General features: G+C 45.5%; 1 protein-coding gene across 13 annotated transcripts in view; it reads left to right on the top strand.

The window, feature by feature from the left end:
- The window catches only part of cep170aa (centrosomal protein 170Aa), a 61,836-nt gene extending 45,013 nt beyond the window's left edge, over positions 1–16,823 (top strand). For 5 of the 13 annotated variants that reach the window (XM_088610383.1, XM_088610373.1, XM_088610377.1 and 2 more), the window contains 7 exons: positions 681–915; positions 2,116–2,326; positions 4,432–4,599; positions 8,865–8,953; positions 10,476–10,569; positions 13,364–13,415; positions 14,102–16,823. In XM_088610383.1, the coding sequence (XP_088466509.1) occupies positions 681–915; positions 2,116–2,326; positions 4,432–4,599; positions 8,865–8,953; positions 10,476–10,569; positions 13,364–13,415; positions 14,102–14,328 (1,076 nt within the window). In that variant the 3' untranslated portion in view covers positions 14,329–16,823. The remainder of the gene's footprint in view (positions 1–680; positions 916–2,115; positions 2,327–4,431; positions 4,600–8,864; positions 8,954–10,475; positions 10,570–13,363; positions 13,416–14,101) is intronic. The other 8 variants (XM_088610380.1, XM_088610382.1, XM_088610374.1 and 5 more) reach the window with 5 other exon arrangements.
- Positions 16,824–17,714: the final 891 nt, after the last annotated feature.

The following is a 17,714-nucleotide window of genomic DNA, read 5'->3' as shown; positions in this document are numbered from 1 at the left end:
ACTTAAAAAACCTTTACATCACAAAATGGACAAAATTTCCAGGCGTGCGCAGCGTCATGCTCTGTGATTTAGAATGAGGCATCTCTTTCAATCTATAGACATATTGCTTTTGATTTTGCAGACAAATACTGCTTACTTGCTGGGAAATGTCTGCTGCAGAACCTGTACTTATTCGCTCTACATCGCAGTACACTAGTCATTACAGTGACTAGTGAGCAGGAAGGGCCGCATCACGTCGCAATTCTGGGGAACTCGAATGCGTGTTGCGACAACATGGCGACTTACAGTGCTTTCACAAAGTTCAGGGCTTTGAGCTTCATTCGAAATTAAATTATTTCTATAACGTCAATGAATGTATTTTGTTACTAAGATTTAATAACCGGTCTGAGAAATTGAGAGTGCAGTTCCTCTTTAATTTTTCCTGGTCTTCATTCCGCATGATCGCTCTCTTTATTATTTGGGTAAAAATATGATTTAACTTTTTTCACAGTTTCCTGACTCAGCCCTCGCTCTCGGAAACCTCTGCTGTAAGGGCGGTCTGGGTGTCCTGCTCAGAGCGCACAGGCGGGAAGGGCTTTGGGGACGAGGGGTGTGGTGTTAAAGACAGTGTGTTTTCAGCTTCTTGCAAGAGGCCGTTTTTGCTGCCTTTTAATTTTTGCCTGCTCTGTATTTTGTCTCAGCCAACGCCCGGTGGAGACGCTTTGCTCCTGAGTACGCCTCGACCTCGGAGGACGAGTTTGGGTCGAACCGCAACTCCCCGAAGCACGGCCGTCTGCGCACCGGCGCCGCCCTGCGCGGGACGCGGCTGCAGGGCTCCGCCCCTCCCAGCCCCGGGGGCGTGGTGCTGAAACACCGGATGAGGGAGCAGGAGGAGTACATCCGGGACTGGACCGCCCACAGCGAGGAGATCGCCAGGTATTCATCTATTCCCGCTCGCCCACTGGGGGGGCGCTGTCTCTGCACCAGCGCAACGCCATCGCAAGGAGAAAGCATTCCCATTAACTGTACACTGAGAGGCAGCGAAAGGGCGTGGAATGAGTATTGGAAGCAGTAACACAGCAGGATCTTAGAGCAGAATAGTCAGAGGAGGACTCGGTAAAATGACTAATTCTTGTTAATTGGATCAGATAGTATTGGTTTTGCTAAAAAATCTCGTGGGATTTATATATTCTGGCCTCAGCATGACTTAATTTTGAGTGAAGAATCCACTAGCACTGCTGTGTGCTTACCACCAGATGGCAGGATGTATCCAGCGGCACACAGGCCTTGCCGTGCTCCTGGCTCACTTGACTTGGCAGTCATTTTGTTTCTCTGGGCGTCGGGGAACAGAAAGCAGCAGCAGGTCTCCAAGACAGGAATCTGGGTGACTGTGTAATACCTTTGCAGATGTCATAACCCCCCTGCTGGGCTACTGTTAGGGTGGCAATATCACTCCATAATCCCTGGCACACTTTGAGACAGAATCTAGCACAGATGTTGATTTCTGTCCATCCAAGAAAAAATGAAAAACAAAAAAAATCTTTAGAAAAGTGCATTCTTAGATCGATTAGTGGGATTGTGGCTTGGGCCACTGAAAGAAGCAACCTATGACACAGGACCTAGTTCACAGGGCCTGTTATGCATGAATTTTCTTTTGAGGTTGTTCATTTTCTTTTCCTGCTTTTACACAAGGGGATCACTACAAATACCCAAGTAATTTTGCAGAAGCTATATGAATAGTAAAGTTATACTTTGTTACTTTAAGTACCTTCTATAAATTACACAGCACTGTATCAGGAAGTAGATTAGTGAAGACTAAACGCAGGAGGTGAACAGGTATACGTGTAGCATTGTGTTAGACTAGAAATGATTTTCTTTAGGATGAGTAAAAGCCGTGCTCTGCTCTGAGCAGAGTTATCCAGCTGGTGCTAGTGCCAGGCTGCTACTGTGGGCTTCCAGCAGGAATGCAGTGACGCCAGTGATGTCTGCTGAAAATCCAACGATGATTATTAGACGTGCATGCCTTTGAATGTTGCTGTGTGAGTTGTGTGGATGTGGTGCTACAAGGCCGACGCAAAGGCCGTGTGGCTGAAGTACCCCCCCCAAAGTTGAGGAACCCCGTCTGATGTGTAATAGGTTATTTTCCTGTGTGCGCAGGATCAGCCAAGACCTGGCCAAGGACCTGGCCATCCTGGCCCGGGAGATCCACGACGTGGCGGGAGAGATCGACTCGGTCAGCTCGTCCGGCACCGCGCCCAGCACCACAGTAAGCACTGCGGCCACCACCCCCGGCTCCGCCATTGACACCAGGGAAGAGGTAGGGCCACCTCTGGAAGGCATGACCAAGGTTCTTTCCTCTTCTTTCCTCCTTTGCACCTGCTGTGCATGATCCCCTTTGCTTTGCTTCTGGAGCAGTTTAGAGAAGCTGAGCTGCACCCTGCCTGTCACAAGCACATGGTACCCCTCTTCACCCCCTGTCTCTCTCCAGCATTTCAGGAGAGGTCAGCACATTTCTCTGCATCTGTGCATCTTATAGTTCAAGATTATAAAAGGGATAATACGTTAATTTAATTACTAATTAATTTGTCTGATGGTATTATTCAGAGCAACTTAAATTGCTCCCATTCATGGGTATTTTACCTGGAACAGGGTGAGCACAGTGTCTCACCTGGGACTTGAACCCACAACATTCCAGTTACAAGTCCAGAGTGCTGGCCGCTGTTCCACACTGCTGCCCCTTAAGATCAAACAAAATAGGAATTGTGGTGGAACTGAATTTGCAATCCAGTGACTGGTCAAGAATGGGTGTCTGCAGAGGTGACTGTGAAGATGGGTAACATGTTACACTTAAACTGTGCACAACTCAAAAAAACTTAAAGTGTCGTTTCAGACCGTCTGCTTACAAACTTCACAATGTACTGAAAATGAGGTCGAGTTTTATATAAGACCAATAACACGAAGCTGAACGGAATGGATTTAGAGAATATCTAGAAGAAGTGTGGACATTCCAGCAATGTGATGAGCACTTGGCCCACTGAGTTTGTCCAGTATCCGTGGAGCAAACTGGGGTAAAATGTATTGCAACTGACAAACAAATATATTTCTCAGACCGGTGCAATCTGCAATCAGAACACCATCGGAGAGGAGTCCTGCAAGCACCTGACTGCATGAGCAAGGCCTCATGGGCCGCAGGACTAGCCGAGCTGCCGGTTCTCACCTGTAGATGGAGCTGTTCTATTGGTGCTCTTGACAGTCTTTGATTTTCCTTAGTGCTGTTGACCATTTGTGTGCTGTTTAACAGCCATTCACCCTTTGGCTGTTCTAGTCTCTCTTTGATTTGTGCACAAGTATCCCAATGCTCTGAAATAGGAAACCCATTTTTAGAACACTAATTTCATTTGTCATCTGCATTTATATTTTATTTCAATTTTCTCTCTACTTTGCTGTGGAATAATTCCTTCCAACAGCAGCTGGTTGTCCACTGAGACACTGAGAGCGTCATCAGAAACTGTTCCAGCTCTTTCTTCTTCATCCTGCATTGCCATGCTTCAGTAAATGGGTATTTTATCGCAGACAAAGGTTGGTGATTACTTAGCAAAACAGAAGTGTAGATGGAGGGTTTTTGGGCAAGTGTTTTTTAAAACTTAGGACAAGTTTTGGTAAGCTTTCAACTTTACAAAAAAAGTAATGTTACATTACAAGAGGCTCCATTCTTCCATATCCTGAGCTATTATTAGCTTTTCCCCAAGACTGGACTAACACCCTGTGATCAGCAGAAATAGAATCACCTGCCCTGAAAATCAAGAGATCATTATTAGAGTTGATTTGTGACAACCATGTGCTCAGCACTTTCACCAGAAATAGAGTATGTGAGCATGCTCTGTGATGGACTGCCAGGACGGTGACTGGCGAATGGAATGTGTTTTCACTCTGTCGCCATAAGCAAAGGGCCTGTCCATACACAGAGCGCTGAGCCCTTAACTCCGGCCAGAGGCCTTGACCGGCTCTCCCACTCAGGAACCTGGGAACTAGGCTGACAGTTTTCTGTCTGCGCTTTGTCAAATAGCACCAGGTCTGAATATTTTGCTGTCTGATTTTGGATGCACTGCTGGGAACAACAGCTTGGCACCAAAGCTGGCGTCCATGTGAAGTGCCTTACACAGCCATGAGCAGCAGGCAGGGTCTGAGAGGCCCTGTTCCTCCCACAAGGCCACAATCCGGCTGCCCAGCAGGGTTCCCGAGAGGAGCAGAGAAATGCATCCGTTTGTAAGAAATTTCCCATTGAACAGGGGTGAAGAGATCAGCTATCTTCCCTCCTAAACGGGCAGATAATATGATCCAGGCGCCTCTTTCTGAGCGGCAGGGCGCCGCTGCCCCGCTGTCTGGCCGCGCCGCTCTGTGCTCGTGCGCCAGGCCGTCCCGTCACGCCCGTCCTCGCTCTCCTCCCACCAGCTGGTGGACCGCGTGTTCGACGAGAGCCTCAACTTCAGGAAGATCCCGCCGGTGGTGCAGAGCAGGGCCCCCGAGATCAACGGGCGGCCCGTGGAGCTGAGGCCGCGGGCCGCCGACGCCCCCGACCCCCAGGCCGCCATCCGCCGCAGGACGTGGAACCGCGACGAGGTGAGAGCGCGGCGTTGGGCGTCCCGGGGGGCGCTGTCCACCGGGAGCGTGTGTGTGCGCGGGGATCTGGGATAAACCGTGGGGCGTTCAAGGGCAACAGCAGTCCCAATCTCTCAGACTGGTCATTAAATCTCAGTAACAAAATACATTCATTGACGTTATGGAAAAAAAATTCTATAAAACGTTTTGAATGAAACCCAAATTGTGTACAAACGAGCTCTATTTGCAAAAATCAGACTGACACATAGTGTGTGCATGCTCATAGCTTTCATTACAAATCTGCAAATCTCTGTTATCAGAGTAGTTCTGTAAAAGTCTCACATAAGTTCACGATGTAAATTATTCATTTTATTTTGAAACAGGCAGTTAACTAAGTGAAATATGTTATCCTACATCTGTTTCTCTCCAAGTGAAACTGAAGTCAAAGCTTGACTGGGGGTTAGAGAGGGCGGCTGTAGATGAGTGTTCATCACTGACCAGGACAGGGCAGATACCACTCTATTGCAGTGGCAGCTGAGCCCCAGAAGAGGACACTGTTGCCATTTCTTTAGGCGTTCAGTACCTGAACAAGGATGCTACAGTGACTCAGCACAGACCTGAATCAGGACACCACTGTGGAATGTTCTGGAAATGCCAGCTTCAAGGTTTATTGTTGTTCTCTGCTTTTTGACCTAAAGAACAGCTCTCTTTTGAAACTTCGCTCTTCCTCATGTATTTACCTTACTTTCTTAAATAGTATTTGCATAGCTATGCTGTAGCAGGGATGCCCAACATTTTTAATGTTTTTAAACATTAAACATTTTCATTTGCCAGTCCAGCGCAATCTACTTGTGTGAATTTGAAGCTCTGATATAGGGAAAACAGACAGACAGTACAATAACGATACCCATCACTAAAATGACAGAAAATAAAAGCAAGTGACTCATGCTACAGTGAACAAGTAATGTTCCCCATTTTAGAAAAAAGAATGTCCTACCATGAGCATTGTCACTGAGAAGCTTACTGGAGAACTCTTTTTTTTTGAACATGTTGACACTGCTGATCATGTCGATGACAGTTTCATTCTGTCCCTGCAGCTCAACATTCAGCTCATTCAGCAGTTCAGTCAAGTCTGTGAGGAAGGCTAAATCCAGAAGCCACTGGTCATCCTCTAATTGGGCATATTCACTGTGTTTAGACGACTTGAGAAACTCTTTGATTTCAGACAACAGCTGTCTGAACTTTGCCAAAAATGTTAGTTTTTGAAATCTCCAAACAGCAAGTCAGCAGCCTCAGCAAACGCTTTTTTATGACTTCTCGATCCCTGAATGACTTGTTGTGTTGAGCCAGGACGTGGCTCACACGGAGCGATGCGATTATTGCTGCTTTCCCTCTTGTATTAGGCCTCGTGAAAACCGACTGCTGCTTGTTGAGATTTAAATTTTTCCACTTTTCTTTTCCGTAACTCACTTTTAGCGGGAAAGTCCACATCATCCATTTTGTGTGCAGTTTTGAAATGTTGTTCTATATTTCCCTTTTTCGCATAGACATTAGCATTGCAGATTTGAATGCGAAAGCACAAAAAATAGCTCCCATTCCTTGTGGTAACGGTAAATTTTTGGTCTCTTTGCTTCAGCATTTTCGCTCAAACACTACAACTATCAGAAAGGCAATCAAACTTATCAAACTGTTGGCGAATTTGTCACGGCCAGTCTACAGTGCCTTGCGAAAGTATTCGGCCCCCTTGAACTTTTCAACCTTTTGCCACATTTCAGGCTTCAAACATAAAGATATAAATTTTTTATTTTATGTGAAGAATCACCAACAAGTGGGACACAATTGTGAAGTGGAACGAAATCTATTGGATTTTTGAAACTTTTTTAACTAATAAAAAAATGAAAAGTGGGGCGTGCAAAATTATTCGGCCCCTTTACTTTCAGTGCAGCAAACTCACTCCAGAAGTTCAGCGAGGATCTCTGAATGATCCAATGTTGTCCTAAATGACTGATGGTGATAAATAGAATCCACCTGTGTGTAATCAAGTCTCTGTATAAATGCACCTGCTCTGTGATAGTCTCAAGGTTCTGTTGAAAGCGCAGAGAGCATCATGAAGACCAAGGAAACACACCAGGCAGGTCCGTAATACTGTTGTGGAGAAGTTTAAAGCCGGATTTGGATACAAAAAGATTTCCCAAGCTTCAAACATCCCAAGGAGCACTGTGCAAGCGATCATCTTGAAATGGAAGGAGTATCAGACCACTGCAAATCTACCAAGACCTGGCCGTCCCTCTAAACTTTCAGCTCAGACAAGGAGAAGACTGATCAGAGATGCAGCCAAGAGGCCCATGATCACTCTGGATGAACTGCAGAGAACTACAGCTGAGGTGGGAGAGTCTGTCCATAGGACAACAATCAGTCTTACACTGCACAAATCTGGCCTTTATGGAAGAGTGGCAAGAAGAAAGCCATTTCTCAAAGATATCCATAAAAAGTCTCGTCTAAAGTTTGCCACAAGCCACCTGGGAGACACCCCAAACATGTGGAAGAAGGTGCTCTGGTCAGATGAAACCAAAATTGAACTTTTTGGCCACAATGCAAAACGATATGTTTGGCGTAAAAGCAACACAGCTCATCACCCTCAACACACCATCCCCACTGTCAAACATGGTGGTGGCAGCATCATGGTTTGGGCCTGCTTTTCTTCAGCAGGGACAGGGAAGATGGTTAAAATTGAGGGGAAGATGGATGCAGCCAAATACAGGACCATTCTGGATGAAAACCTGTTGGAGTCTGCAAAAGACCTGAAACTGGGACGGAGATTTATCTTCCAACAAGACAATGATCCCAAACATACAGCAAAATCTACAAAGGAATGGTTCACAAATAAACGTATCCAGGTGTTTGAATGGCCAAGTCAAAGTCCAGACCTGAATCCAATCGAGAATCTGTGGAAAGAGCTGAAAACTGCTGTTCACAAACGCTCTCCATCCAACCTCACTGAGCTCGAGCTGTTTTGCAAGGAAGAATGGGCAAGAATTTCAGTCTCTCGATGTGCAAAACTGATAGAGACATACCCCAAGCGACTTGCAGCTGTAATCGCAGCAAAAGGTGGCTATACAAAGTATTAACGCAAGGGGGCCGAATAATTTTGCACGCCCCACTTTTCATTTTTTTATTAGTTAAAAAAGTTTCAAAAATCCAATAGATTTCGTTCCACTTCACAATTGTGTCCCACTTGTTGGTGATTCTTCACATAAAATAAAAAATTTATATCTTTATGTTTGAAGCCTGAAATGTGGCAAAAGGTTGAAAAGTTCAAGGGGGCCGAATACTTTCGCAAGGCACTGTATTTCTCTCCACTATGCCATGTAGCGAATGTGGGGTTCGTGCAGCAATAACCAAGAGACTGGTCTTGGGTAGCACACACAACACTTATTTATTTACAGAGCTCCTGTAGCCTTTTTTCCAGTGTCAGCCAGCACTCAGGGAAGAGACATTTACAACCCATTCGCCAAGGGTTAAACACACACAAGGACAGTAAAATTATATGAAACATTACATGCACAGATCTGAATGATTTTTTTGGCTATCAAAAAAAATAAATAGTCAAATAGCCATTTATTTTTTATTTATTTCTTCTGATCAATCAACTAGCAAGCACAGTCGATTGAGATCGACTTGTTGGGCACCCCTGGTGTAAAGGATATCTTCTGAAACCCTGACTCACCTTATTGAGTTGCAGTAAAGATTGCAGAAGATTTTACTTTCCTCTTTAAACGTTTCTCACTATAAAGTGCCAGTGGACCACTGGGCCAAACCCCTGAGCCCCTGATCTGTCAGTGCAGGACACGCAGGGCCCAGTGCTACTGGTGTCACTTCAAGCCTGCAGTCAGACATAAAGGAGAATTGAAGCCTTCGAAAGCACTTTACGATGACGGAGAACTTTCTTTAGAGGCCTGACTGCTCACTGTGCCCTTTCACCTTTGACACTGTGCTGTGCTGGAGCTGCAAGCTGGCAGCTCATGGTGGCACGGTTAATATCTCTGCTGCCCCACGGCTCTAAGTCCTGGGTCCGGTTGGGACTCTGCATGTTTTGGTTCCTGTCCGCCTCCTCGGGGATCGGAGGCAGGCTTGTGGGGCGACTCTTCCGGCTCATGCAGGCTGTCGGGGGAGCCAGAAACAGGGCACAGGCAGGCGGGGGGAGGGTGAACACGACCCGCAGAAGGTTGCGCCGCTGTGCCACGAGAGGTCCGTACCCCTGTGACGTGAGCCTTCCTCCTCCCCAGGCGGTGCTGGACAGCCTGCTGCTGACATCGGTGGCCCAGCTCTCAACGAAGATAAGGCAGTCTGTGGACAAGACAGCGGGCAAAATCAGGTAACCCTGTCGTGATGGGTGCTCAGTGAACTGGATAAAATTATCCCTGAGCTGTGTGGAAACCCCACCTTGCTGAAGCTGAGATGAGTGCTCTTTAGTATTCAAGTACCTGTGGTATTCAAGAATTGCCTTTGCTAGGCTCCTCTGGCAAGATGCCTCGGTTTGCAGTACAGCTCTTGTTCCAATATTTGATGTCCATTTGTTAATTTAGCACTGTGTAACTGAATAACTGTACCACTACAATTTCCATTTCATCACATCACTTATGAGTTCTTCACAGTGTATTCAAAGTCAGGCAGAACTTAAGCTTTTACATCTTGTGTGTTTTTATCAAAGACTAAGCAATAACATATTGCTTGCACAAGGCAAGCACTGTCATTATAACTGGTTTTAAAGTATTGTCTGAACTCAGTGACATTATTAACATCCACCTTAGCTACTTACTGTATAAACATTTTACAAAATGGAACTCGGGGGTGGTTTGACTATATTAATTCAAGAATTTGCTTGTCTCTGGCATGTGCTTTCATTGGCATACTGGCAAAGACAGATTTCTCTATTATATTTACAGTGGTTTAGTTAAAGCAATTAAATGTCCTTTACTGTTCATGTTTTTTTATTCAGACTGCTTGCTTGTAAAAAAAAAACTCATTAACTTCTAATCAGCTGTACTGAATAAAGGGAAAGACTTTAATTTATTTTGTGCGAGACAAAGTGGAAGCCGTTGCGTTGAGAGATCAGTGAGGTGATGAATGAGCAGTGGCAATGGTGTGGTTGATTGAGGGGGGAGGGGGTGCCAGGCCGTGGGGGAGGGGTGGAGCAGTGGCTCTGTGGCTCAGGATCTGCGCCTGTGGCTGGAAGGTTGCCGGTTCAAATCCCGCGGCCGGCAGAGGAATCCTACTCCGTTGGGCCCCTGAGCAAGGCCCTTAACCCCAACTGCTCCAGGGACACTGTACAATGGCAGACCCTGCGCTCTGACCCCAAGCTTCCCTCCCTGTCTGTGTGTCTGTGTCTCCATGGAGAAAAGCTGGGGTATGCGAAAAGACGAATTCCTAATGCAAGAAATTGTATAGGGCTAATAAAGAAACATTTCATTACATTACGGGGTGTGTGAGCTGGCCTTGGTGCAGCACTGTGCTGTAGCTCTCGAGGGTCATCGCTGTTCAGCAGCATACTCTTCCTCATGGGCATCCCTCTTGAGGACCACTGCCCACGCGCTCGGCTATTAACACACCGACGAGCTAATCACGCCAAGACCTGTAACTGTCTGAAATCCCTCTCACCGTTACGGTGCTGGTCCTTTAGGTGGGACAAACGTACCACATAATTGATGAAGGTAAAGATTCGAAGCATTTCCTTGCTCTGGCTCCCAGTCTGAATTCTCTGCTTCTCGATTAGGAAATGTCTTGCGCAGCACCTGGTCTCTGCCAGTCTGATATGATGGATGTTGAGTTTTCTGGCTTTAAGGACTGAGGAAGGCAGTCATGCGCTTCTTAAAATTTATGTTTTCATTCCTTTCTAGAATATTATTTAAGGACAAGGACAGGAACTGGGATGAAATAGAGAACAAGTTGCGGGCCGAGAGCGATATGCCTCTTCTTAAAACTTCAAACAAGGTGAGAAAAACAAATTGTTTGTACTTGTGATATACATGATGTCACAGAGCTCAGCGTTCATTCATTCATTCAGCAGGAACTCAACAGATTTGATTTATTGGGATAGCCATTTGGAGCAACCACTTTCAAGTCCAGAATAACGCTGGTTTTGATTTTGCTTGTACTTTTCTTTGAATTTTTTTAGATCGGATGTCAAGGTTCATGTCATGTCAGCCACATAGCTTAACCGCGACTGACTCAGCCCTCTTCAGTTTCCTCCGGAGGTCCGTCTTTACCAGATTGCTGAGATGATTGAGAAGCAATGTCAGACATCTTGGTTCTGTAGCCACTAAAAGCCCCGTAAAATAATGCAAAGTGATGCCCTCATCTCTCTCCCTCAGCAAGATTCCTTTGCTGATTTGTCGCTTTTATAATGATATAAAATGACAAACACACAGTCACCACAATACTCTTGGCTGCCCACTTCTGAATCCTGAATAATTAATATTTTTTTAGACGCAGTGGTTCAGTGGTAAGGGCTGAGATAGAAAAGATCAGTTTTAACTTACCTAACAGGAACTATCGTCAACTTCAGTGTACGGATTCCTGGCTGAGATTATCCCGTGGCTGGCTGACACAGCTGGAAAACTCTTTAATGGGATGGGAAAGTGTGAGCAGGCTACTGCAAAGTGCAGTGTATCTGTGTCACAGCTCGTTCTTGTAGCAACTCCTCTGACAGCCCTTCCTATTACAAGACAGCAGGCGATTCAGTCCTCTGCTAAGCCCTAATTTGATAAGGGCTGTAGAATGAGACTGTCTTGCTCAGAGACAGTGCGTACATCTCAGATAGAAACCGGGAGCTCATCAGTGACCACTCATCAGCAAACTGGCCTCGAGTGACCCACCCCTCCAATAGAACTACCAGATGTTGCTTAATCAATTAGAAATTGTCATTTGGCACTTGGCAAAAATGCAAAAACAGAATGAGTATCTACTATATGTATGTATTTGTTCATTCACTCTCTGGAATGAAAACTCTTTTATTCTGTGGGAAACAGCTGCTGTTGACACACTACTAAAACCACATTGCTCTACTAGTTTATTTGTCCTCACAAATCTCAGTCTGTGACAAGACAGCAGCTAAGATCACCTGCAAACAATAGTTCCTTCAACACAATATCCTTCATCAGAAGAGTTGGGAGTACCTCTGTTTTCCTCCAGCGCCTTTTTCAGAATCAGAAACCACCCTCTGTTTTAACAGTTGTAGCCCTCGTCTTTGGAAGTGTGCATGATCAGTTCTCCCAGCTCACTGGCCCTCATCCCGCAGCCCTGCAGCAGCCGGACAGAGCGGCGGTCTTGGGCGCGTGCATCCTCAGACAAACAGCAGTTATCGCTTTCACTGCCATCAGGAAAATTTGCTTCTAATCGCACCGTCACTATAGTCTTCTGTGTCAGAAAACAAACTTTCATCAGGCATCAAACTTTTATTTTGCATTGCTGCTGTGCGATGTGACTGGATGATGAATTGACTACGTATTGATTGTGCTCCACCCTGGAGCTGCAAGACCCCAGGCAGGTCATGGCAAGATGCTATTCATGTGACTTGAGGACACATTACTCATCTTCCGGCAAGATAATGAATGTTCCACTCAGACCAAGAGCAGCTGATGAATCTGCTGTAACAGCTCTCGCTTGGGAAGCAGGAGGGAGCCTCTGATTTCAAATAAATAGGCATTAAGTAAGCAGTGTGTGACACAGCTTTTCAGATTCTCAGCTTCACACAATCCCTTGGTGACTTTCTGCTCCTATCAAGGCCATTTAAAGATGATGGGTAACAACAGCAGAGCGTTAGGGGATTGCTTTAAAGAGGAAGATGGATAACCTGTCACTGCTTATACCAACCTTGCATTTGATGATGAACACAGATTAAAGCAAAAGAACATTGCCTTCTGCTTCTCTGCAGGAAGCAGTAAATTTCTCCTTGATGGTGTAAAATCGGGTGCCTGAAACCTTTTCCTTTCAGTTTCAACCCTGTTAGACAAGCAGTGGACCTCCAATATCTTGTCATGTTGACATCATATGAAGATAGTCTGAGGTCAAGTGACTAGTGCAGCACAGCCACACATTGTAGTGTCACCACAGCAGAGCTGGAGGTGCTCTACCTGGGAACCTGTATCTGCTCTACATGGGGAAACTGTATCTGCTCTAAAGCAGAGCTCCAGGTGCTTTACATGGGAAACTGTATCTGCTGTACAGCAGAGCTGCAGGTGCTCTACATGGGGAAACGTTATCTATCCTAAAGCAGATCAAGACCAAGAAAGAAGATCGAACATTTCTAATCAGATGAAAAATAATAAATGATGTTTAAAATCTTTTGAAATTGTTTGCTTATTTTAAAAGTTTAAGGTTTAAAAGTACAGTACAGAGTCATTTTGGGTTGACAGGGATAATAGCCCAACAAAATGTTGTGCTTTTATGCACCTGCCACCTTGCGCCATCCACCCCACATGTATAACAAGTGATCAATTTGAGAGGCGCAGGCTGTATTTGCAGGGTTGTGCTCACAGTGTGCTTCTGTGGCATTACCTGGGCTGAGTGTGGTATTTTTATTCACACTAGAAAATAAAACTAGTTGCTTTCAAATTCTGTTTATATAAATTAACAGTCCTCATTTTAAATGACACTGGAGAACATGAATTAAATTAGGCCCCCTGGCAAAAGTGTCAAACAGGAATCTCTTAATCAATAACTTGTGGCCAATCATCTCCTATTTTGTAATTATTTCCTGTTTTTCTCTGCGCCTCGTGCCGTGCAGGAGATCTCATCAATCCTGCAGGAGCTGAAGAGGGTGGAAAAGCAGCTGCAAGGTAAGAGCATGAACGTCAGTGTCCAGCTGGGCTTCCTGACCCCGCAGCCCTGCCAAGGCGTCTCTCAGCAACACAGTCCACGGAGCTCAGAGCAATCTGCTGAGTATCGGGGACTGTGGCCCAGCTGTGCGCTGGGTTAGCAGGTTCAGTCACTGTGCAGCCCACGTCCTTCCCACTGGAAATACATACTGTGTAAATGTGTACAGGCAGCTCTGTCCCGCAGTCCATTCCCGGGGTGCTCTCTGTGTGGAGTTCGTATGTTCTCCCCTTATTCCAGTGGGTTTCCTCTGGGTGCTCTAGTTTCCTCCCACACTCCCAAGACATGCTTGTGGGTTCATTGGCTTCTGGGAGAATTGGCCCTGGTGTGAGTGTGTGCCCTGAGATGGACTGGCGTCCCCCCCATAGCTGAATTGGATAAAGTGGTTAGAAAATGGATGGATAAATGTGTACTAGGTGTGTCTGTTTCAGTTGATGCTGAACTGTAGTGTCAAGCAAAAGTAGCTCTTTGATTGTATGCAGACACCGCAGACCGGCAGTATGTTGTGATTCTGAGGCAGGAGTCCCAGGCTGCTGGACACTGCAGTGTGGGTTTACTGTGGGTCACTGAGCGGAAGAAATGAGTGCCTGAGATTTAAGAGCGGTCACCTTGAAAAGTTCATTTCTTCCCATTATTCTGTCTCTGAAAGTCATCAACGTGATGGTGGATCCCGACGGCACCCTGGACGCGCTGAGCAGCCTGGGCCTGACCAGCCCCGTTCTGGCCAAGCCGGGCCCCCGGGCGTCCGGCAGCAGGGCCCCGCAGGTCTCGGGCTCCTCGGAGCTGGAGAGCATGGAGTCGGAGCGGGACTTCAGCCTCCACTTCAACCGCTTCAACCCCAGCGGGGAGGAGGAGAGCTCCGTCGTGCAGGAGTGACGCGTCTCCGCCGTCCTGCAGGCGAGCCGCTGGAGTGCCCGTCCTCTTCTGTCCTTCATATACCAACCTGTCATTTTCCCTTCCCTTCTTCTCGACTCCTGACCAGAGGCTACTTCCGTCTCCATTCGCATCCTCTCACCCAGACGCATAAACCGCCAAGAGGGCTCCTGTTTTTGTCTTTCCCGAGAAAGAAATGCACAAGTCCTCTGTGACTCTGGCTCTCACCTCGTTCAGACGGGGAGGAAGTACTTCAGACCCCTCGAGGACCGTCGGGGGACGACCGGTCTGTGAGCTAAATGACTGGACAGCAGACGCCAGCAGGCTTGGCCCCGTCGCGCACGGCCAGATGCTCTGCTCCGGCCCCGGGGCCAGACCCCTGCACCCGGCCGCCGCGCGCCACGAGATCGCTCTCCTGAGGCTGGTCCAGCTTGCGCAACGCGTGCAGATGAGTTCCGCTCTGACCCGTTCGACGGGACCGTGAGTTTGTTTTTACGCCACCTAGCTCACGGAGAGGGAGAGGAAGCCCCTGCCGATGGGGCCGATGCGGGAACGCAGCCGAGCTCTCGGGCCCCGACGCCATCTCCACCGGCAGACTCGTCTCCTCGCTCTTCCTGCGGGAGAGGAGCACAGGTCTGTCTGCTGCTCTTCAGTTAACCTGCTGTTGGAGCTAGTCAGTCTGCTCCACAGGGAAGGCATGGCGCTGCTCATACGTCAGCTGGGCGCAGCGGAACAGCCCCACTGGCACAGGGATCTGCAGCAGATCAACCATCTGCATGGGACCGTCTCTGTCCCCGCCCGGGCCTGGCACGCTGGCCTGCTGAGAACAGGGTCACGCTTGTTAAGTGTAGAGAAGTACAAACAGTAGAGTTGTAGCATTTATGAAAAAAACATTACTTTCATAAAATAAAATGTAAAAACTCTTAACATTTGCAGTTTTATTACTTGCATTTACTTCATGACTTGATTTACGGTGGCTATACAACAGGCCCAGCGCTGTGAGGTAAATGTGCGATTTAATCTACTGCCTGATTTTGTACAAGACAAATTTTCTGAATTTACCTGGAAGAGCTTTGTGCTGTTGTGAGAGCTAATATGTTGACTTTAAGTGGGTCTTGCCTTTTTAAAAGGCTCTGAAGAAAATAAATGACAAAAATGAAAACAAATTTGTTCACCCATAAGCAAAGTAAATGGATTTTCAATCTGTTTAGATCTGTTTATTGAGCAGATTGGCTGCTTGTTTAAAGAAATATTTGAAGATAAGTGTAAAATTACATTGTACATGTTTTTTGTCTATCTGTTCCTTTTTCTTGTTTTTATTTTTTGAAACTGGAAAGAATGCTTTATGCCATCAGTGCAGTGTGATTAATATGTTTACTTCAGACAGAAGTGCTGGATTGCAGTCTAGGGCCTCCTGGTCAGACACAGCACTTCTGTCTATGATGAGTTTCTGGTTCTCAGATTCTGTGTGCGAATATGGCCAGACTGGACCTGGGTGCCAAGAGTGCCAGATAACAGAAGGGTTTTCTATCACTTTCTGTGCACAACAGCACAGCTTTCAGACAAAGGCTTAACGGAGTATGAACCGTGGATCTGTCCCAGCCGTCGAGACTGCATGCCGTCGGTCGAACCAAAGTCTGCTGGAGCCATGCTGTGTAGTGCATTATTCTGCGATTTGTTAAGGAAAATGTTAAAACTCTGCAGCTATTCCTGCCTTGCTTGTCTGTTAAAACTCATACAAATTTCCTGCTTTCTGACAGGAGCCTCTCTAATGTAAATGAAGTCCTCCTGAACACAAGAGATTTTGCTGCTTTCTTTTCTTTACATGAACATTTTCATAATCTGTTTTTTCAGGCCTTTCATTGTGTAGCCATGTGCAGTAGAAAATAAAATTCAAGATAGCTCTTCTGTTTTAGAGATTTAAGCAATAGTAAAATAGGTACCAGAAAAAAGAGATGCAGTTTCTTTCTGTTTGGTATAATAGTGTATAATGTCACTAAGTGCCCGGTATTAAATCGGAAACAGGAAAAATGAGAAACCTGCAAGGAATGAACCCACAGTGGGGAAGAACATCTTTCATTTTGCACATTTTACCCTGACTGTGATCCTTCTGTTCTTGGGCGTTCCTGAGATGTGAAAGTTTCAGAGGCTTTCAAGACTTAAAAAGATGAAGTACAAGGAAAAATAAAACCAAAACTGAACCTAAGCTTGCTCCTGTCCTGGGCATGACGCGATGCCTCATGGTGTTCCAGTGTGCCAGGACCAGGACATGATAAGGACACAGATAACAGCAAAGTGTTCGGTACTCTTTTAAAAGTTGTTCAGATTGTTTACATGTTTGTTCTTATCAGTGTTTTGATTTTTTTATTTTTTGTTTTGCAAGAACACTATTATTTATTTTTGTTATTTCATGCGTTATGTCATTTTTGTTATTTCATGTATTTACGTTATTTTTATTTGCATTTACTCATTTTTAATAAAACCCGTCCCTGGAGAGACCTGGTTTGTCTTTTGCTTTTTTCCTGATGAATGAAACTGCATTTGAGCTCAGAGACGGTATCTCCTGGTGTCATAAATATTTATGAAGAAAGATGTACTGAAGCTGAGTGAACATGGTTTTAAGTGTTTCTTTAAAGACGTTAAATGCTATAAGAAATTAAAAGCCAAGATAAAAAATTGTCTTAATGGCAGGGCCTCAGCAATCATTTAAAGTTTTCTTAATGCGTTTATTTATGGTTTTACATTTTCTAATTTTTTCTGGTCAGTTACATAAGGATTGTAAATTTAATTTAAATATTTTGAAAATTTTTTACAATTATCAGTCAGCGTAGATACATTGTCCAGACAATTTTTTATCGAAATCCTTTAAATGAAGATTTTCACTCGCTTAAATCGACAAGAATACCTCTATTCTTCTCACTCTCTGAAAGACCCATTCTCTGTGCTCAGATGTGCTCTCTTGCCCTCATGATGAGGGGTGATATTTACAGCTACTCGAGTCGAAACTCTTAATTAAATTTCTACCTGGTTTGAGCTGAAAATCTGTAGTCAGGTAAAAAAGAAAATATTAGTGTCATCTTGAAATGTGCCTCAGCAGGCTGGCAAGAAATATCTTTCAGCTCTCCTGGATGGAAGGAAACATGGAACCCAGAAAAAAATCACAGCTGTCTTAAAAAAAACAGGATTCTGTAACGTTTTCAGCTGTGTGTACTTATTTAGTATGCTAAGAGTCTGGTGAGCACTTTGGCGGTCCTTTTGGAAGCAAAGGGACATGAGGATTGCCAGAGACTGGAGCTGTGAAAATATGCCTAGCTTGTGCTTACTAATGTTTCTGCAGGACAGTTTCCTAATGACCCATGGTAATATTAGGAAATAAAAATGTTCTTCCA

This window comes from Lepisosteus platostomus, chromosome 17 (assembly GCF_059453375.1).
Source record: "Lepisosteus platostomus isolate fLepPlt1 chromosome 17, fLepPlt1.hap1, whole genome shotgun sequence".
Taxonomy (NCBI): Eukaryota; Metazoa; Chordata; class Actinopteri; order Semionotiformes; family Lepisosteidae; genus Lepisosteus; species Lepisosteus platostomus.
This window is presented reverse-complemented; position numbering and strand designations above follow the sequence as displayed.